At 39.2% G+C, this 23,461-nt stretch overlaps 1 protein-coding gene across 1 annotated transcript in view; it reads left to right on the plus strand.

Moving 5' to 3' along the window:
• Positions 1–227: 227 nt before the first annotated feature.
• ELAVL2 (ELAV like RNA binding protein 2) overlaps positions 228–23,461 on the plus strand; it is a 164,129-nt gene continuing 140,895 nt past the window's right edge. Inside the window, exons 1-2 of the mRNA XM_081103025.1 lie at positions 228–781; positions 1,064–1,164. Coding sequence (XP_080959151.1) covers positions 1,138–1,164 — 27 coding nt within the window. The 5' untranslated portion in view covers positions 228–781; positions 1,064–1,137. The remainder of the gene's footprint in view (positions 782–1,063; positions 1,165–23,461) is intronic.

Below are 23,461 nucleotides of genomic sequence, written 5' to 3' on the forward strand. Positions count from 1 at the left end.
CGCACCGCGCGGAGTTGGAGGCGCGAGCTGCTGGACACCTAGTTGTGAACTCTTGGCGGCGGGACGTCCTGCTCGCTCCCGCTCCCGCTCCCACGCCTTCGCCGCCTGCCCGCCTTCCCTCTGACGCCTGTATTTTCCATTTCAGGGTATTTTCCCTTAAGTGCGTAGATGAATTCGCTATCCATCATCGGCTCAGAAAATAACGTCCTGATGGCTTTCATACTTTTGTTGAAGGCTGACTGCATAAAATGCCACAGGGAGTCGGGAAAGGGAAAGGAAAGTGTGTGTGTGTGTGAGAGAGAGAGAGAGAGAGAGAGAGAGAGAGAGAGAGAGAGAGAGAGAGAGAGAAAGGAGGCTCAGGGGGAGGGCAGGGGGCTCTCCCCCTCGAAGGACGGACAGAATGATACATACTGTCATTAACAGTCTGACCCACCCAGACCCCACCCTCCGGCGGCATCCATCACAGCCATTACAAAGGGCAGCGCTGTCACACGGCCTGCCCTGCGCGCGGGGCTCCGGGGCTCCCGGGCTGGCTTAATGAGGGGCACCCAGCCGGGGCCATTGTGCGCCGCGCAGGAGGCCGGAGCGCGAGGGCGACGATCTGATCTTAGCAGCTGCTCCCGGCAGCCCTGCCGCCGCCGCCGCCGAGCCCGGACCTCCGGGGACCGACGCCTCTGCGAGTGTTTTCCCGCAGGAACCCCGCAGGCGGAGCACGGCCGGCCGTGGCGGGGCTGGTGAACTTGGACGGGGCATTCCTCTCCCGCAGCGGAGCCGGCTGGAGGCAAGTGCACTCGGGGCGCCGTGGGGGCGCTGGGGGCGGGGGTGTGGACGACGGTGGTGGTGGTGGTGGTTTTAAGCCCGTCCCCAGTCCAAAGGCGGCTTGGATCAATTTCCCCTCCAACCATTCAACTCTCCCCTTCACCTTTTGTGTTGTGAGCTTGGCTTTTCCCACCCCACCCCCTCCCGGACACCTTCGGAGCCTTCGCGTCCGGCTCGGGGGCTGGTGCATTCTCCATGTCATTCTGACGGGTGACTGTTCTCTCCTTTCTGTTGTGATCACTAGAGAGCCTTTAGTCCTGCCTTCCCAGTTCTGCGCCCTGCACAAGCAGTTTTGAAAAAATTAAGTGCAAAAAAGGCATGACAAAGCGATCTGAGGTTGCCGTGGTAAGTGAACTTTTAAACCAAAAAATAACCATTTCTTCTGGTGTGCTCCCCGGTGGGTGGTTCCAAGGGGGATCATCGCACACAAAGGGCTGGGAGGAGGCGGGCGGTGACGCCAACCCGCAAACGCGGTCGTTCTGATTTTGTTGTTGTCTTTGCTGTGGTCAGTGGACATGGTCTGTATTTACCCGTCTGATACTCTTGGAAAGGTAACAGGCTTGATGCAGTTAAAGCGGGGAGGGTTGGCAGTCTCCAGGGTGGAGGTGCAGGGCTGGGGAGGCAAGGGGACGGGGTGATTGTGTGGTTTCAAAGACGGGTGCTCTGGCTTCCTGAACTCAGCACAGTGGCGGGGTCATTCCTGATCAAAATCCGTAAGGAGAAAAGGAGCAAGGGGGTCATCCGGAGTCACTCCAACTACCTGCACTTTCAGACCCTTTCCTCCTCACACTTGCCCAGGTAGCAACATTAGAGGCCCTCATTCTCCGACAAACTTTAAATGCTAAGTGAGGATCACCTAACACCTTTGGAAAGTTGTGGTCTTTTGAAAGGTTTGAGGCTGGAGAAAGGCACTGCTTTCATCCCTCCTTCCCACTTCTCTCTTCTCGCCTCCCCCAAACCAGCTTTTTACACTGAAGTATACACATTCATTTAAAGGTCCTTCCTCTACCTCCTGTCCTAACCCCTTTATTTTGGTTTTAAATGGGAGACTTCTGAGTTTTGCCCCTTTATCTCATTCACTTTCTGAGAACAGATGTCCAACTTAATATTTGTGGTAAAGCAACAATTCCAAGTTTAGTACAGGGCTCACCCTTTCCTCTGGACAATTCTGAACTGTTTGGCCAGCTCTGCACTTAAAAAATAAGTAACAGTGCTCGGTAGTCTTACTCTTGTTTCTGTTTGTGAACCTAGTTGCCTTTTCACGTGTCAGGGGCTGTTGCCATGGAGATGACTGGGCTGCCCTGTATGGGAATGGACCTGCACATTCTCTGATAGGCAAGGCCATCTAAGCTTTGTCACTTGCAGGATGGGGTGGAAACAGAAAAGACCCTCCCTGAGAGGAATCGGTTTCCTGTTTTGTTGAAACCATTCTTAACTTTTGTATAATTGCATGTGTTTACATTCCTCAAAATCTATTCTGAAATAAAGTTTGTGAACTATTATAAACTTCCTCTGATCATAAGAATCACAGAAAATAAACTTTTTAACTGATTAATAGGAAAAGAAGATTAAAGTATTTTGTTGGGAATGTACTTTAATAATTTACTTGAACAAATGGCTTATTTGTTGTCCATTCCAAATGACGTTACTGTAATTTACCAGCAACTGTCACAGGAAAATGACACCATATGCAGTTGGCTTCCCAAGTCATTAATATTGCTGTTAGTCTTGCTGTATGCAGTTCCCATCCTTAAAACAGCTTTTAGTTTGAGAACTTAAGCAAAATGGCTAAACTATTAATCTCTTAGTCCAAGGGGAATCAATTCAGTGAAACTTTGAAGATAAATCTCAGAAATCTTTAGATTAAAATATAACACTTTATATATATTTTAGGAGTAAGAATTTTTCAATTGGGAAGTTTGCTTTTCTTATCTACTGATATTACAGTAATCAACTAACAATGTTTTTAACTATATAATTTATTTTGGGTCATACTACTCAATTACCAGAAGTGTTTAATTTAAATCTATGATCTGTACATATAAAAATTAGATTACTTTGATACTTGAATTGACAAAAAACCCTTTCGAGTTAGCTTACATACTCACCACCTCAGACAAGCCATCAACTTTACTGTAGCTGACCTACAGATTGAAAATACTGTTTCGGTTCAAGACATTTATAAAAATTACTTAAAATAAGTTGGATAATTGAAAGTTGTCTTCTAAATGACAATAATAGTGCATATATTTCATTTCCTATAAAAGCACTTAGACTGAAATTTCTTTATATTAGAATGTAATAATCCATTCCTTTCTTCAGTGCTCTAATTATATGCTGTTGTCACATTCGAAATACAGTGGTCGTGTTCTGATATTTTCCCAAAACCTCAGTCCGTTAGAATAAATTTTACAACTAACAGAAAGTTTATAATGTTTACATGAACAAAATTCTAAGTCTTTTCAACTAAGCAATACTCTTCTAGAAATAGTCATTTTTTCCCGTAATACTGACTCACTTTAAGTGAATGGATAGTTACATAAAGGAGGAAAATGGATGAGTTCTAGGGGGTGGGGTGGGTGGTAGTCAGGATCCCCTAATGTAGGTTTTACCACCTACATTGCAGGTTTTACCCCTTGTACCATGTCTAGAGCATGGAAATGTGCTTGAAGCAAAAAAGTAAAACAGGAATGGTTGAAGTGATACTATACTTTAAAAAAATCAAAAGTAACCTTCATTTGTTATTTCTAATTAGTATTAAACTTACCGTGTATCATATCAAATATACAACCTAAAACAGCTAAGAAGTTAACTTTAATAGTTAACATGAGTTATCTACCTGCTATGATCCAGCCATGAACCCAGTCATATATGCAAGTGCTTTACATATATTTCCCTAATTAATATTCACAACACCTAGGTGGTAGGTTTTCCGATACCTAGAAAGAGAATAAACCATGCAGTGATGATTTGAATCAAAATCTGTCTCTAAACTTGGGTCTAAAATTCAAACAAAATGAGAATCAACCAATAGGAAATATGAGATAATTTACTAAATTTAAGGAGACCCTCCATATAAAACCCACATGATCTCCACAAATTCTAAAGATAAGAATGATGACTCTTAATCTAGGCACTTTCCTCAATAAAACATTTTTGAAGAAAAATCTTACAGAAGTATTCCTAAACTATATCCCCGAATTGGGTTCAGATACTTTAAGCAAGTTTGGCTGGTTGTTTCCCCTTAGGAGCAATAATTATGAAGAATTTATTGCCTTCTCCATCCTAGCCCTCCTCCAAAATAACAAAACTAGAGGAAGACTAAGTCAATTATATGACAGTAGTATTTTCAAAAAAGCACAATGCTATTTAATAAGAGGAAAACCTAACTGGAAACCCAGTTTTCCTTAAAAAGGGATTTAAAAATCAATTAAGCACTGGTTTTTTGTGTGTGTGTGTGTTTTTTTCATTTTATCAACTTAAATAGAATTTAATTTTTATTTTAAATACTTTTAAAATTCACTTATAATAACACTTGCTAAAGTAATGAAGTGTTATGTGTTTTTATAGATAGCAAATCATTTGATCTTTGGGGGGGCGATATATTTACTTTCTAAGTTAGGGTTTATCTTGATATACTTACAATCAGTTAACTTCCACCCTAATTATTCAGTGACTTGGGGCCCTCCATTTTTAAAACTGCCCTCATTTAGTGAACTAAAGAGACATAAAAATAGAAGGTAATAGAGAAAATAAAAAAGTTTTAAATGGGGCCCCATTATATGATTCCTTTTCAAATAATAAAGCTGATAGACTCTCAAATACTGGGAAAAAAAGGAAAAAGAAAACATGATTTGCCGTAGAAAAGCTCTAATTTTGCTCTTTTTTATGTATAAAATCTTTAAACCTGAGAGGTTGGGACATAGATATTGCATCTGCTTGGGTTTGTTTATTAACTTGGATCTGCAAACGTGGAGATGTTAAGATTTCATCAAGTCCCCCTAAGTATCAATAAAAAAACCATTGCTTCAAGGCATCATTTCCATTCAACAGAAAACTGCTCAACTTTTCACTTTCAGCTAAGAAACGGAACGCTCAGGACACCTCTGTCTGCTATCTGCCCTTCATGCAACACGGGCTTCCGAGTTGTCTGGTGTAAACATTTTTTTTTAATTGGGTTACTTTAAAAAAAAATGCAGAGAGCTCACACAATAAAAGAACATTTGAATCAATGCTCTGGTTAAGTGAAGAACTTTAAAAAAATTGATTAATCCATTTTGTAAGGTTCAGGTTTTTATAAAGTGAAATCATCCAGATCTATCATGTTAAACCCCATCTCTATGAGAGTGCCGGCAGCTTTTTTTAAAGTCTGATAATGTGGACCTTTGAGAACCATGTTATAAAGGGAAGAAGTGTGAGGCTTGAGCATTTCAACCCCACAATATTATAGCAGTCAGTCACATCCTCCACGTTGACCTTGGAGGCCATGCCTTGAAAGACGCTTGGATTTTTAACCCCCAGAACCTAATTCTAGTTCCTTGCCTCATTTTAAATAACACTCAGGCTCAGTTTCATCATAGTTAATTAAATGTTTATTTAATTTTCTACTTTATCCATGATTTAGGCATTTGTATTGTATTATTATGTACTAAAAACCTAGGACTATATCTAGACTATTTTCTCTCCCTTCAAAGTCATCAAAGTGTGCATGTCTGTATATATAAATAATACATATATGCAAATATACATATACAAAAAGTTATGGTTATATTAGTATGAAGCAAAAAGAGAAAATTTATTACAGCAGGATTTTTTCATCTTAAACTTATGGGATAAATAATGCCATAAAACGGAATTTTTCCTAATGATAAGAATATTAACTATACTTATTAACTAAAAATCTAAGAGTATTTTAGGGTAGGTCTGTGGCATCTATTTTCTTCTACCTCTCTACTGTTGTTTTCCCATAACTTCATACAAAAGGATAATTTCTCTTAAAAAATTGGGAGGGAAATGTAGACTACATTTGATTAAGAAAAGAATAAAAGGACTTTATGATATTTCTTCCATAGGTCCTGGAATCCTTCACACTATTACATCTCCCTTTAAATTATTTAAAACATGAAACCATTATATTTTGTGTTCAAAGTAAAGTTATATGAGTTCTATGTTATGGGCTTTCAAAGCCCATCAGAGCATGAAGAGTTATGAGAAAGGGCAGAATAATACAAGCTAGATACAACCACACCTGACAGACATTGACAAAGGCTAAGAAGGCAGTGTTAATGGTTTTAATTAAAATATATATACGGCTAATGAAACCTGAGATCATAACCATCAAGAACTGAGAACCCAGTTTTTGAGTGTTTCCAGTAAACATAACCACGAGACACATGATAAATATTTAATAAATCTAAAATATTACCACTATCCTTTTGTTCAGGATCACGAAAGTAAAGAATTCTATAGAAATCTAGACTTGAATTTCTGATTTCTCAGTGCTTAATTTATCGCCATGGAATTTGATATCATGGCGGAGCTGGTATTGAGTATATTTTGATTCTTATCATAGACATAACATTTTGGTGTGCTTTGGAATACAAATTCATGATATATGTCACACAACATGCTCAGTAGGCTCTAGGCACAGTACTAAGAGCCTGGAAATACCCCTTTGGAAAGTTGGCTTTGCTGTCAAGCTATGCACAGGCTGTAAGAGACAGACATCTCAGCAACTGGTTCTAAAGCAGTGAGGTCACTGCTATCAGAGGCATGTCCATACAGAGTGCTTTTACACAGCGGACGCTGTCCCCCCTGTGCCTGCGGGGAGCTTTGGGGTGGATATGCAGAAAGCGCTTCTCAGTGGAGGTGAAGTTTTGCATACTGACTTTTTTTTTTCCCATTAAAAAATGTAATAGTGGGCCTTCAAATACGATACAGAAAGATGAAGTCTATATCTTTCCTGCTTTTTTACATATTGACATGTACTTAGGATGAGGAAGACCAAGCTTTCTGTGGAGGGTGCTGCATTTTTTCAAGATTCATTAGTGTAATTTCTCAGATACACTGTCTTTGACAAATGTGCACAGCCGGGAAAGCCTTTAATAGTATCGATTATGCTAGTGTTTTGTTGCTAGTAGCATAATGGATAAAGCAAAGGCTCCATTTTTATTCTATGCTCTACCAAAAAAAAATAAAAAAATAAAAAGCACCTTGTAAACCGGGAAAGGCACACAAAAGCAAAACTAATTAAGTAACATAAGTGGTAAGGGAGATTGCCTGTGATCTGGGCTTGAATTCGAATGGGAGGTGTAAGAGTTTACTTGAGAGGAAATGATATGAACATGTTTTAAAATAGGAAGAAGCGTTCTGTTTCATAACAAGAGGGCATCCACTTAAATGATTTCACTTTCCTTTGTATTGCTTTCACATTTACAGTGGAGGAGGAGAGTACTATTAATCTGAAATTTGACGTAGTTATGATGAAGTTTCATCATTGATCAGACTGAAACCATCCTATTTTCTTTATTAAACCCCCAAATGCATGAAAAACCTTCACTTCAGAGTGATTGATACTTCATGTGAATAGCATTATGCGTTTTGCTCTCTGATATCTTGACAATACAGTTTAGCCCATTCCCGCTGGGATTCTCTCCTGGCAACAGTTTTTTCTTTCCGTGTGTTCATTTTTAGGAAAATCCTCTCAACATTGTTATATGTATTATTTTATCGGAAGGAAGCATGTAAAATACCCTTGAACTCATTTTACTTGGGAGTTTGAATAGCATTCAGATTAGAATGATTCTCCCAGAATTTTATAGGCTTGCCCAATCCAGCTGTATATTTTATATGCTAATGTAAATTCTATTTTTGTTCCCCTTGGGGGTTTAAGTGATTATAATTGTTGCTCTTCAAAAGCCAAACAGATGATGATTGCTGCTTCAGGAGTATACCAAAAGAAACTGGCTTTCATTAAACCTGCTCATCCACTTCATAATTATCTCCATTTTATCTAGCTAAGAAGCAGGGAAAAATGGCAAGTACAGATCACTGAAGCCAGTTCAGTTATTTAAACATCGCTTTATTGAACTAGCAGGAGGTGCTAAAGTAGAGGGAATGTTTTCATTCTGACACTGATATGTAGCCAGTGGCCCAACTCGGGGAGTTAGTTGAGCTTCAAATGCCAGAGGCCACAGGGAATGAGGAGAGATATTTTGAGCCATTCACAGCGGAGTCCTCTAGTGGATACAATAAATAGTACTGCAATGGCAGCTATTCTGAAATGTTCTTTTTGCTTGTTCTTCGTCCTGTAAATTCAAAAAGGAATTAGCTACTTAGTATTCACTAAGAGACTCAGAAATGCTCCCTAAATGAAAGGGAAATTTCCTATATAATGTAAAAAAGCGGGGGAGAGGAGAACAATGGGGGGATATTAATAAATTCTAAAAAGATAACAAATCCTGAGACTGACATCAGAAGTCCTTTAAGGAATCCTGATGACCATGTGAGCCTTGTAGTCTGACCATGCGTAGGAAGCACGTTCTTATGAAGGTTGGTTTTCTTCAACTGAGAGAATCCCTCCCTCAATCAGGTGACACAGGAGCTCTGCTATCTGTTCCCTAGTCCTACGGTGAGGTGGAGGGGTGGCCTTGGAATTGGGTGGCACTGGAACTTGTTTCTGAGCACCTACATTGCTGGCTGTCCTCCTGATGGCACAATGAGGGTCCTTGAACTCTCACCCAAGGGGTTAGAAAAGTGCAGTCCACAGCTGATCAACTTCCAGCTGTGAGAAAACAATCCTCTGCTTAAATTGAACATTCTGAAAGGGCTCTCTCTTCTAAAATTTCAAAGAGCCACGTTAGAAGCCAATGGGCTAAGACTAGACCTAGCCCTAGCCGGTTTGGCTCAGTGGACAGACCATGGGCCTGCGGACTGAAGGGTCCTGGGTTCGATTCCAGTCAAGGACACATTCTGGTCCAGGTTGTGGGCGCAATCCCCAGTCCTACATAAAACATTACATTTATAAACAAATAAAATGAAAGGTTTCACTTTTTCTACAGATTTTCATGTTCTATGACAGTTCAGCAAATGTCAGGCAACTTCATTTTTTTTGAAGTTTTAGCATAGAGTTGTTCTCCTACAACCTAACTTTCCCAAAAGTTGAAACTTTTGGGGAATCATATTGGAAAAGGAAAAAAAAAGTTAATAAGAAAAGGAAATAGGTTCCTGCCACGCTTTTGGGCAATTTACTAGAAAGTTGTGTACATTAAAAAATAATTACTTTCCTCTCAATTCCTTATGCCACAATGATTTTTCCCAGTTGCATATACTGTATGTAATTTTATTTTGGCCCCTTGAAGTAAGAAAAATAGACACTACCATTTTATTTCATATATATTTTAACAGAAAGGCTCGGAAACTAGAATCTGGGACTACCAACTCCTTGATCAACATCTTGATCTAGCAATAGCTTGCCATACATGACATTGAACTATATCTAGACTACAGAGTCATTTCTAAACCCCAAAGGGTAGAATGTTCCCAGAAAGTATTTTTTCAGTGGGTTCTTATTTGCATTCTTAGACCAAGGGAAAGCATATTATCTATCCATGGCCTGTTCTCCAAAACTCTACATGAAAAACTGTGGTGGTATGTCAGTATCCTAAATGTTTCTTATAATTTTATAAGACTGACCCACTCAAAGTCAAGCCCGGTCATATGACTGCCAGACTTCTATGACAGGGGAAGATATTAAGGAGTGTAGTGGTTTCATTTAATATTTAAAAGTTGCTCCCAGAGAAAATGCTGTCATTTTTGTTAAACAATCATGGTGAGTGACTTGTAGGTGGTCACATCAGGCCAAAGTATGTCTTTTTCTGATAGTTGCTTTTTAAAAAAATATATTTTATTGATTTTTTACAGAGAGGAAGGGAGAGGGATAGAGAGTTAGGAACATCAATGGCCGAAACCGGTTTGGCTCAGTGGAGAGAGCGTCTCAGTGGATAGAGCGTCGGCCTGCGGACTGAAGGGTCCCAGGTTCGATTCCGGTCAAGGGCATGTCCCTTGGTTGCGGGCATATCCCCAGTGGGAGATGTGCAGGAGGCAGCTGATCGATGTTTCTCTCTCATTGATGAGAACTCTCTATCTCTCTTCCTTCCTCTCTGTAAAAAATCAATAAAATATATTTTAAAAAGAAGAAAAAAAAAGAAACATCAATGAGAGAGAAACATAGATCAGCTGCCTCCTGCACACCCCCTACTGGGGATGTGCCCACAGCCAAGGTACATGCCCTTGACCAGAATTGAACCTGGGACCCTTCAGTCTGCAGGCTGACGCTCTATCCACTGAGCCAAACTGGTTAGGGCTTTTTTTTTTTTTTTTTTAAACTGTGTGGCACTCCTTGATCACTATCATGGAAGAGACTGCTTACTTATCTTCAAATAGGACAGTTAGAAATGAACCAATTCAACAGGAAAATATAATTTTAAAAAATTGATTTGGTAGTATTGGCTTATCAGCCTATGTTTATTAAAGAGAAGTAAAAGCTACAAGATATAGTAAACACTAAAATATATCCATGCCACTGGATGACTCTAATTTCCCAGGTTTATCTCACATGCCTCTTCTTTTATTGTAATAACAGGAACTTGTGGGAAAGCACACTCACTCTGTGACCTCATAGGTAGAGGAATATAAATAAAAGCTTTTAAAAGTCTCCCAGTTAAATCTCTTTCAGCATAACACAAAGTACAAATTTAACAATTATTCCAATTAATCTGCTCAACAGAGAGCCAAACCAAGATAATTCAAGCCAGAGTTTACTTTAACTCCTTGTTAACTGAGCAACGGTAAAATCTGTACTGTTTTTTGCTTTAAATCAGTGGTTCATCAGAATCATCCATGCAGGTTTTTATAAACACACTAGAGGCCCAGTGCACAACATTTGTGCACTAGGGGGGAGGGGGATCCCTCAGTCCAGCCTGCATGCTCTCGCAGTCCAGGACCCCTTGGAGGATGTCCAACTGCCGCCTTAGACGCTCCTGCCACCACCACTGTGCTCGCCAGCCGTGAGCCTGGCTTCTGGATGAGTGGCGCTCCCCCTATGGGAGCACACTGACCACCAGGGGGCAGCTCCTGCATTGAGTATCTGCCCCCTGGTGGTCAGTGCGCATCATAGCGACCCATCATTCCACCGTTCGGCTGATTTGCATATTAGGATTTTATTATATAGGATATGCTTAGATCTCACATCAGAATTACTAGGTGATCTCCAGGGGTAGAACCCAGGCCTTCGTACTTTGAAGGGAAGAACCTCCATAGGTAGGTTTTGGCATTGAAGCACAGGTATGCATGAAAACCACTGAGCTTTCATATCACTAGTTCTGGCATTCACGGAAATTCACTCTGTGCCAAGCACCCTCCGACAAATACATTGAACTGTTATAGCCCTGAAGTTAAAAAGGGCTTTTTAAAATACAGAATGAAACTGTATGCCTGTATTTTATAGCTGTAATTTCTAACCAAGAAGCTACCATTTTGCTGCTTTGATTAGCCTAGGACTAGCTGGCATATCAAGGATTGTTTCATTTTATGGCCTTAAAAGAAAGCCACTATACTCATGTGAAAGGAGACACGGTCTAATAGGTAAAAGATACTTTAAAATTACAGGTAAAATGTTTTGCTTTCTTTGTATAAAGGTCACAGATGATTTTCTAACTTAGTTCTTAATTCAGAAACTCAGGAGCTGCCATAAACTACCTTTTAATTTCATGGCTAAAAAATATTCAGAAATGAGACAATGTTAGAAGATCATGCTTTTCATTCCAGGGCGATTTCTTATTAAGAAGTATTTATTATTGTACAAAATCATTGCTGATAAATGCAGTTTCCAATGTGGAATGTGCAATTTTAGGATTCGTTCTTTCTGATTTAAGGCTGACACCATTATTTAGAATAGTGATGACTCATGTCTAGGCCTGAAATCTGTTTTTCATGGGTTTATACATCTTTCCCCTTGAATTGCACCAAAAATGGTTTTTTAATTGGCTTTAACTCATGCCCAATAAATTGGATGAAAATTGATTGCTTCAGTCATGTTTGGTTTAAAATTATTGAAGACTGCGCCATGAGGCAAATGAGTGCATATGCGAGGGCAGCAGCACTTTATGTCCTCTGTTTATGACAAATAACTTTGCAAAATGATCATAACTCCTATCTAAAAGTTAACGTATGTTCACAATTTAGAAAACTTGAAAGGTAGTAACAGATTAAAACACATGTTTAAAAATAAATTTCCTTTATTTTGGTACTCTTAGTACCTTCTTTCCCAGTTCTACCAGTACTACATATTTCATCATAATATTCCTACATTATAATGTAAGTTTGCTATATTAATACATTATTAATTTATATATTTATTTTACAATAACTTCATTTGAGAATATAAAATATGAAATTATTTTGCAATAATATAAACGTAATATCTGCATGTAGCTCTAGTTAGATTCTTGACCATAATATTAGAATATTTTTTAAATGGCAAAATTAAATAAGTGAGGCTGTTCAGACTGTATGATCCTATGAAGTTGAAACAGTGAGCCAGTTTCTCATTCTCTGAAGAGTGATTTTAAAGACAAAAATTAAACAAAATGAAAATTGATTAACTCAGGTGACTGTTTAGGGCATTGAAATAGCAATCCACTAAATGGTACCTGTCAGGAAGCCAGGTTTTGTTTAATCTCGTTTATAATTATTTACTGTATTATGGTTTTCATTAATTTATATGACATCGAAATATAAGCAGATCACTTAAAAGAACTTTGCTAGTTGGGATTAAAGGTTCATTTTGTGAGATTCTCCAAAAACTGTGGGAAAGAGTATAAAAGGGGCGGGGGGAATGATTAATTAAATGAAATAAAGAACGTCCCTTGGCTATAATATAGACAGGCAGTCAGTAAAGGACATTGCTGATGCTCTTATATATAAGTAACATTAGGAAATTCTAATTGCATAGGAGAGTTACATATGATACTTAATTCTAAGAAACTGGTAAAGCAATTTCTGAAATTTTTCTCATTTTGCTCTATTACATTTATTTTTCCTATGTATTCAATCTCAAGATTTGTTTTCGTAAGTGAATACTGTTTTCTTTATAATCTGTAAAGCTCCAGGGCTACTAATCTGTCCTCTCTCTAAGTCTCAGTTGTCTTTTAAGAGGTCACTGGTCCTCACCCACCTGGTGGCTACAGGGCTGCAGCTTGAGCTCATGAGCTATAAAGGTCCCCCCACCCCCATACACAAAACTGCCTGATTTTCTGATTTATAAAACAGAATGCGTGTTCAGAATTTTTACACACTGAATAATGCAGAAAGCATAAATAAAAAAGTAACCATAAGTCCAACTGTCATTACCCTTTAATAGCTGCCGCATAATGTTCTAGTTAAGATCCATTGCAGGATGTTTAATACTGACAACATTTCATGAAAATCTTTATGCCATTAAAATGTAAATATATGCTACCTGTTTCAACACTTCACTAGAGGGTTATGGAGAAGATGTCTGAAAATTAAAATTTACAAAAGCTAAATAATTAAATTTCCTCAAACCCCAAATAATATTATGTGGAGGCTAGGATCTCCTAGGACATCTTATATGATATTTCTCAAAATCTTACTATATTTGAACTAATCATTTTAAAGAAGCAAATCATTTAACAATCGTTTTTCTCTCTCTTCCATTTGTCAGCAAGAAAGAGCATGGCAAGACACGAGTATGATTACTTGCATTATAAAACAATATAGTGTGTAACTCTGGCCAGTTTCTCAGTGGTTAGAGCGTCGGCCCGCAGACTGCAGGATCTCGGGGTTGATTCCCTGTCAAGGGCACATACCGTGGTTGCTGGTTCAATCCCCGGCTCTGGAGGCAACCAATCCATGTCTCCCTCTCACATCAGTATTTCCCCCTCCCTTCCTCCCTTTGTTTCACTATCTCTAAAAAAAGCAATGGAAAAGATATCTTCTGGTGAGGATTAAAAAAGCTTGTTAATTGTAATATCTATTTTGCTTGTGCTTTCTTTCTCTTGCAAGTCTTAGGTCATCTTGAGTTTCTTTAGAATTTTACATCCGGAAAGTACCTTAGAGGTCGTCTAATAAATAGTGGTTAAGGATTTGGGCCCTAGAAATGGACTTCTTGAGGTCAAGCTCCCGCTCTGTCCATTTCTAGTTGTATGACCTTGGGTAAATTATTTAACTTCCTCTGTTTCCTCATCTATAAAACGATAGCATTGTTGTGAAGGTTCAATGATTTAATGCATGCAAAGCACTAGAATGCAGCCGAGTACCTAGTGTATATTCAATACTTGTTACCCATTATCATTATTATTACTAATCCAGGCTTCTCCTGGGGAATCCCGAGGTTGAGTCACAGTGACGTGCTGAAGAGAATCAGCTGATTTGTGGGAGAAATAAGACCGCTTATTTCCGCAGGACTCACGTCTCCTTTCTCCAGGCCTAGGAACCTTAGCTCAGTGTCACAATGTGCCCTTTCCTGGCAGCGTTCTACCGCCCCCCTGCCCACCACCTCAGGCACAAAGGGGTTCCAGAGCCATCCACAGCTGAGCTAAATGCAGCCTCATGGGCTCTGGTTCCTGGTGTCGCTTTCTCGGAGCTTAGGGGGCTTTTTGGCTCGAGAGTGTTATTTATTCAGAACCCTAATACTTTTTGGCCATAAAACGCTTTCACTGGTGTCAGTGTGAGCCCTCTTCTATACCTGTCAGTCTGTCCCCATCTCTGTTTGTCCCTTGACCTTGCCACCTCATCCCAAGGAGTCTCAGTGTTTCAGACAGAAAGCTCCCTAACCCTCCTTCTGTCTTGATTCTGATTCCTATCTCCGAGTCTTTCCCTGCTGGGCATATCCCAAATTTACACTTGTCAATAGATATCTCCTCATGCAGTGTTTTATGCCAGCACGTTTCTCAGCTGGCTTTCAAGGCCCGCTGTGATGAGGCTCTACTATACCGACCCTACCTGACAGCCTGTGGCTTCCCAGGACTTTCCTCCACTACAGTGGGCCTGGTCTCCCCAAAGTTCTGCAGTTTTCACCCCTGAACCTCATTTCATTTGCTCTGCGCGCACACACACACACACACACACACACATAAAATACTTATATAAATGTCTTTTAAAGCTAGGAACTAAACCATCATAATATATATTAATATTTTTTTCTTTTATAAAAACCTTGTAAAGAGGCTCAAATTTTCATGTATCCTTTTGATATGACTAAGATGGAGACCCACCTCCCTTTTGGTATTCACTTTACATCTAGGAAATATTAGTATTCTGGAAAACATCAGTGCTCCATGAGTTAAATAATGAGCACTGACAGAAAAGAAAGGCTTTTCTTTTTATTGTCTGCACAAAGAATCTAGAAATATCAGCAAGAGGGAAAAAAGGAACTTCACAGTAAATTGTGTCAAAATAATTCAAGGAAATGTCTATTTGTTACTCAAACAGTTTAAACAGTCTGTAACACCATTCATTTATATTACATCTTCCAACCCATGTTTACAGAAACTGACATTTCAAACTACCATATCCTCTAATATTTCATACCAGAATAACAGTGGCCAAAGGAACAGAACATTATTTCTATTAGACATTATTCTCAGCCTTACAATGCACATAAATATACTCATTCAGAAAAAGGAGGTTTTCTGTTTAGTCACATCGACATGAAGGGTTAAAGGGCTTGGGTGAAATGGCAATCAAGAACAGCTCTGGCTCTTCTGGGTGAGGTATGTGTGTTTCTTCTTGGTGCTACTTACACTTCCCCATACAAGTCTGGCAGTCACATGACTGGGCTTGACTTTGGGTAGGTCAAGCTTGTCAATTACAAGGTACATTTAGGATACAGAGAGATGCCTACTGAATTTTAAAATAAAAACATGAAGCCTGTTTTTCCATTGTAACCTATGAATTTAGACATCCAAAAGTCAAGCCTCACTCTTTCATCAGTTTTCTTTTTTTCCAGTCCGCATCTGTAGCTGCAGCTATGTTAATCCATTCGTATTCTTTTGATAGTGTGTGTCTGACAAAGTCAAGTGGACATTATGTCTCCATTTTGTTTCAAAACAAACAAAAAACTATTATAAAAAGCGTATTCTCCTGTGTCCTTTTATACAGTCTACTTCTATATTCCTCTGGATATTTATTTATTTTTTTAAAAAATATATTTTATTGATTTTTTTACAGGGAGGAAGGGAGAGAGATAGAGAGTCAGAAACATCGATGAGAGAGAAACATCGATCAGCTGCCTCCTGCACATCCACTGGGGATGTGCCCGCAACCCAGGCACATGCCCCTGACCGGAATCGAACCCGGGACCCTCCAGTCCGCAGGCCGACGCTCCATCCACTGAGCCAAACCGGTTTTGGCTGGATATTTATTTTGATAGATTTTTCAGGCACAGACCACCACAGAAATAGAAAACTGGAGCAGAAAGCACTGTTAGCCTATGCAAATGTAATAGCCGATAACAATATAGGTGGAGTTAGGGAATGAGCCTGGGGAGAGGTGAGTGATAAGGAGATTGAAATGGATTTCTTTTAAAACCATAAAGAAAGAGTAACTTAAAATATCTTGCCTTAGAGTTAACACACAGTTGTAAATAAGAATGCATAGATATATAAAATTGAATAACAAAAGTGTCTTTTGGCATAAAGTCAAGATGTTTTAATTTGATTAGACCCTGATGGTATATGTTTGACTCAACTTGATTTCAGCAAGTAATTAACTGAATTATAACCTATACTTAACGCCAAACACTAAAATTTTGAGACTGACTAAAGTAACAATGGCTCTAATTAATGCCAAAGAGAGTAACACATTGCAGGAAGACTGATATTCAGGAAACATGTTCTCTAATCCTATTAATCTTACAAATGTTACCTTAATTCCTAATGCCACTGTTATGCTCCTGAAAATGAGAAATCATTTATGTCCTTCCTTATCTCCTGGGTTTCAATGATAAATATGTAACAGTGCATTGAGCTTTTTCTGATAAGAGGCACTATAAAATCCAAAGTGTTTTTATTATTATATCAATCAAATGGGATCTTAGTCTAAGTTGCTTTTTGAAGACCCACAACTTTTTATGGGTGAATCATGAAATTGTATTGGGAAATATATTGAAGCCACATAACAGGGGAGACAGAACATTTTATGCTATTTGGGGCCTTTTAAGCTTGGATACAATTAGAAATGTGAGAAGATATTTATCAGGTAGGATGTTAACAAGGGCAAATGACAACATTTAAGAGACAACATATGAAATCAGAAATTCTGGCTTCATCAAGTAAATGTGCTAAGTCATCATTTTTGTCCTCATAATCATAGTTACCGTGTATCGACTGCGTCCTCTATCCCAGGAAGTTTGATTATTTTATACTCACATTACATTTAACCTCATAGTGATTTTAAATGAATCATTATCACCATTCATTTTATAGATCAGGAAATCAAGACTTATAAAAGATCATTTGTCTTAGGCCCCACAGTGATGGAGTCAGGTTCAAATCTGGATGTATCTGAAGTAAAAACCTGAGCTCCTAACAATCTGCAAAACTGTAGCTCCTAGTAGTTACTCTGTAGCGGCGGTTCTCAACCTGTGGGTCGCGACCCCTTTGGCGGTCGAACGACCCTTTCACAGGGGTCGCCTAAGACCATCCTGCATATCAGATATTTACATGACGATTCATAACAGTAGCAACATTACAGTTATGAAGTAGCAATGAAAATAATTTTATGGTTGGGGTTACAACATGAGGAGCTGTATTTAAAGGGCCAGAAGGTTGAGAACCACTGTTCTATAGTTTCTATTTAAAGGACCAATTTTTGACAAGGGAAACTGTTAAAAAACGTAGAAAGAGATATTGTACAAAACTTTAGAAAGATAAATAACAAAATCCAGACACATTGTGAAGATGTTTTAGACAACACGTTAATTTGAGTTGAACTGCCTACATTTTCCTTTTACTAGGGTTTCCTAAGAAAGTAATCTGATTTCCTTTAGGCATTTAGTCTCTAATCTAATTGTATTATTCTGGCACATGATAGGCACTCAGAAGAAGCTTGAATCAAACTGAAATGGATCTTCTGTCAAAGATCAGAAATAAGCATTTAGAAATAGGAGCTGATTATGTATCCTTCACTTGACCCTCACCTGAAGATAAGTGTTACACCTGAAAAGACATAATGAGTAGCCTGATTTTTCTTTTGGTAACAGAATTATAATCAGTTTTAAACAAAACTATTATAACTTTTAGATATTTCCAAGGCTTCCAGTATTTTTGCCTTTATACATTATAGAGAGACTGTTTGCCTTAGAAATCTATTAGCTCATTTCTAAAGAATAAGTGATGGGAAATTCTTTTAAAAATAAAATTTGCATTTTTGGATTTTTTATTTTTCATCACTCATTATGGATTGCTATGCCTTTAGAAATCAAATATATCATTTGTGATAAAATTAGGAGTGATTTTTAGAACAAATTCATGGTAAAATTTTTTCCTGTTCAATAATGAAATTTTTAAAATTATCTTTTAGTTTTGAAATATTATCATTTCAATTTATAGAATTCTTCTCAGATTTCAAACCTAGTAAGAGTGCATCTTTTAACCCTTATGCAAATTCTTATTTTACAAAAGTCCTACCTATTTTGATAAAGAATAACTTAAACTGTCCATTGAATGAAGATTTTCCAATTTAATTAAGGAAAACAAAAATAAAAATCATAGCTTGAGAGACTCATTAAACTGGCAATTCAAAATTGTTTGAATATTTGGAACAAGTAGAAAAATATCTGAGTATCTGAAGATAATAGTATAATAAAGCCTAAAAGGCTACAATTCACAAAAGTAATACTTCTTCAATGCTTGTATAGTAGCCATGATTTTAACCAATATGAAAAAAATTATGGAAAATGGTGGTATGAAAGGGAAAAGTTAACTTACATAAAAATAAGTTTCTCTTGTTAAGGAATACATATAGCATTCCTTCATCCATACACTTGAATTAAAAAAAAACACACAACAGTTCTGTATTACACGATATGAAGGACAAATACTTTTGTATAAAGTATTCAACATAAGTGTGTTTGAGATGTCATGACTTATATTTGTTTACCTCCCTATGAATAATCAGATGACAACTTCAGATTGTAAAGGAATTGTTTTTTTAATAGATCTCTATAGTTTAATAACTACTGAAACGTAGACTAGCATCTTAAATTTTTCCTCATCACATTTCCTGGCAAACTCATTTCTAATTCTTCCTCATCCCACTGTGATTTGAGCAGCCTTTATATTGTCAATTAAGTGCACTCTGACATCGATCAAAGTTTTGGGGTTAAACAAAGTAAAAACTGATTGATTTTCTAAAGCTGCATTAACTATGTGTTATCATCCGAAGGTACCTTTTTAGAAATGCTGCTGAAACTTAAAATATAAATGCTGTTGTGGAAAAATGGGATGCATCCTCTCATGCTTATGCACTCTCATAAACGTACACCAGTGAATTTACAATCTGCTCAGCTACCAAAAGACCAAGGTACAGTACCAAGTCCTTAGTGAATCCAGGTCACTGGTTCTGTTCTGATCATTGTGCGTTTAAAACTTTTTATGAAACATTTATTCAAATAATGCATAGAATTTCATGCCTCATGTTCATAACAGCAGACCAGAGTGTAATAAAAAGTGTGCTGCAACAAGCAGGTGGTGTCAAAATACACACCTGCAATTTGTTGTTTCCTGACTTAGCCCATAGTAATCACCTGGGTAAAGGGGGAGGGGTGATATAGGACTAAGTCCCCTAAGTAGCTAAGCAGATCCTTTTCTGTGGTTAACAACTTCTCAGGTTATTCTAAAATCACCCTGAAGTCTCTCTCGGGTGGCTCTATCCCTTCAACAAACAAGGTCAAGTTAACCTCTAGTTGCTGGTAACTCCTCTGTATCTGGTTGGTCTGACTTTCTTACAGCAAAAGGAAAACGTGAGAGTCCATTGGGAATCTGTTTCTCATGCTGTAGTAGAGAGCTTCCTGGGCCCATGCTCTGAAAAAGACAGGATTCTGTTTTCTAGCAAATTGGTTCAAACTGTTCATTAATCTCTATTACCCCAAACTTCACACAACTTTATCCTTTTCAATTTTTTTTTTTATGCATCACAGCTATGACTTCGAATCATGACCAAAATGATATGTCCCTTTGCTCCTCCTCCTTCCAGCTTCCCCTCCCCAAGTAATTTTTAAAACCGGTGGGCTTTTTCTCTCACTGCTCCACGCCCCCCCGTTTAAAAAAAAAAAAAAGTATCCCATTCCAGGTGCCCCCTCTCTGCCTGCCAAAAGCATTTTAATGACCGTTTACTTTAGCGGTCTGTGAGCAGACTGCTGCCTCTGCCACCTGAATTTCAATTTCTTAATTTACAGCCCAGATAAAACAGAACGGAGCAGGATCCGGGCTGCTCTCTACGTTGGGTTGGCCTTATCAAGCGTGAAGTTTGGCGCACCGCAAACCTATTCAAGTGATTATCTGTTGAGGACCGCTCCAGCCATCTCCCTCTCTGCAGCGGGCTGATAAGATAGCGGTTTCTCTCGCCGCGGTGTCTCCCCGGGCCCCAGTCTCCCCCTGATCCAGACCCCGCCTTTGTCCCCGTGCCCCCGTGCGGACACTTGCTCCGCGGGGCAAGGGTTTGATCTAAACACACGTGGGGGGAGGGGGTAAGTGTGAGTGTGTGAGAGCCGAGGAGGGAGGAGAGAAGACGGGGAGGAGGGAAAGGTTAGAGAGCGGGTGGGGGTGGGGGCAGGGCTGCCTGGCGAGCGCCGTTGATAGCTCTGATTGACTGGTTGCTCAGCCCGGCTTTATTATTTCAAATTAGACGTGCATCGCACACAAGTGGAAACATCAATCTTCCATATAAGTCAGAGCCTCGGAGCATCGGAAGCAGGAAAACCGTTCCTTCCCAGGTCCGGGGAAAGGGGCAGCGAAATGACTGCCACCAGCGGAGACAGATGGTTTCCTTTAACTTTGGAAACGGCTCTTTTTAATTACGTATATTAATTTTACATGAGAGGTATGGGCTCCAGGAGGAAGCTCGGGGAAGGCTGTGCGCATCCCTGAAAGGAACGGACACAAAGCCCTGATCTGTCCTTTCTCACCTCCAGCTTTTCTTGCCTCACCTGGTCGCCAGCACCGCCCTGTGAAGCTCTGGGAAGACGCGAGTTTATCCGGCTAAAAGTTACTGCGGAGTAAAACAGGGGAGGAAGAGAAATATGAGGACTTTTTTTTTTTTTTTAGGAACTTTTGCACATAAATGATCGTCGATCCGAAGCTGAGAATGTATTTTCTGAGACACCCTGGGGCACGTGCAACAGATCTTAGTCTGAATCTCTGCAGGCGAATCACCTGCAGGAGAATGAACCTCAGACACATATTGCCCCGAAAAAAAGGTGTGTGGGGTGGGGGGTGGGGGGGACAAGATACTCTGTTGGCAAAGATTTACCGCGTCACTAGTTTGCATTTTTAAAAACATTTCAATAAACAATTCACGTGTCTTTACGTGTAAGCAGTAACCTCAGGATGTAGGGGGAGTTCTCTCTGCGTCTGCTCTTGGGAGTCTTTTCTCTCCAACAGGAGTTTAAAGAGAAAATGTAAAGAGAAAGTAAAGTCTGTGTGTGATCCTGCTCCCTGCCGCCCCTGGCACTGTCCCTAATGGAAAGTGTTTGCAATAGAAAGGGTCTTTCACAAAATAGTCTGGGAGGTCACTCACCTTCGGATAAAAGGCTTGGCCCCTCGGCCAGGAGGCGGCGGGAGCCGGGAGAATAAGAGTGGGGGGAGGGGAGCAAGGGTGGGAGAGGAGGCTTTTTTTGTTGCGATGCTCGCTGGGAATCTCGAGGACTTCAGCAGACTTTTGGATGACTACCTGGATTTGCGTTTATTTTACCTGACCACTGTGATGACCGGCAGGCTCAGCGGGGCCAGGGGGTGTATGGCCAGGGGACCGTGGAGGGTGTGCGGCGAGTTTCCGGCTCTCACCCTCCTGGCTGTTTGTCACGATGGCCGGGTCCCTAGCAAAAGCCAGCCCAATTCAAAACAAACGTGGGTCCGCTGAGTAGGACAGCTTTGTCCATAAAGTCTGTGGAATGAATCCTTCCCAAGAATTCCAGTTTCCGCGTCTCCAGGGAGGGGCCGAAAACACCATCAGACTTTGCCATCCTCTGTCCAGGATCTGCTAGTCTCTGTCCATGGTGCTACTCCCTGCTTCATTCTCTGGCCCGGCTGCCACGTTCTATTTAAACTCACATTGCTGTCAATTTTCTCCATACCTTTTTTTTCCCTGTTATTTAAACTGTGGAAGGAAACTTGGCATACTTCTTTAAGAATAATAAATAAAAGCGTAATCATCAAGCTATATAACAGCTATAGTTCTCACACAGGCATAAAACTGCCACATGTCCCACATCATGAGCCACAGACCCCAACAAACAGCCCAACAGAGTAACACTCAGTATTTTTATTAAGCTGAGAGGGCATACTGTTTGGCATTACTGCCCTACGCCAAACATTGTAAACTCATATAAATAGCTTCTCTGTTTTACTTTATTTTAAAAAGTTACAATAGTGGTTTACAGTGCCCTTTATCATAAAATGCTAATCACTGCCCCCCCCCCCCACACACACACACTAATATAAGGAGGTAATTTATCTTAAAAGACATTACCCACAATACTTTATGAGTATATCTGTAATTGACTTCTTCTTTATAAAGAAACTTTGTAAAATAACCGAATTTATACATTTTCAGCTTTGAGAGCCATTCTTTTGGCAACTTTCTCCACAGCAAACTTTTTCTCCACGCTCTCAGTGGCTCTCTAGTTCCTGCCTTCTCTGCTACAGTTTAAAATTATCCCAAGGACTTTGAAAAGATATCAGAGCTAAGATGACAATCAAAACTGAAATGTCTTTTAAGTGCTTTTCTAATGCAAAGTATGAACTCAGAGGGTTTGATTACAGTGGTTTAATATGGGCTGTGATGTGTACACATTGTTTTTATTAATTGCAAAATAGAATGTTAATATTTCAGGCTATGACAACATGACTTCAAAGGGAAATCTACACCCAGATGGCATTTGTATTAAAGTGGCTATGCTCACTTTTTAATGTTAAAAATTGAAAAAAAAAAACCCACATGTTACTTATGGTATCCATTTAAAAGTTTCTAAACTTAAAAATTTTTGGGTTTTTTTGAGGATGTAAACTAGTATTTTAAGATATTTTCAGTGTCTTAAATAAGTAACTATTTTTTTTCTACAGAGAAAAAAAAATAACACACTGAAAATGACAACATTTTGAGAAATATTTGCTCTTCTGCCCAAAGTGATAAAAGCATAGACAACCAAGCCACAGAATTTGGCATTTTGCATTTAAAAACTTTTGTTTTTATGCATTTTGTTTTGTGCATTTGAATGGGCAAGTTTACTACTTTCCATGCAATTTAATTAACTACATAACATGCATACTAGATTTTCATCACCCCACACCACACCCAGCTTTTCATATCCACCTCCCCCAATCCTTTTGGAAATATATCA

The sequence above is a fragment of the Myotis nattereri genome (genome assembly GCF_964212035.1).
Source record: "Myotis nattereri genome assembly, chromosome: 12".
NCBI lineage: Eukaryota > Metazoa > Chordata > Mammalia > Chiroptera > Vespertilionidae > Myotis > Myotis nattereri.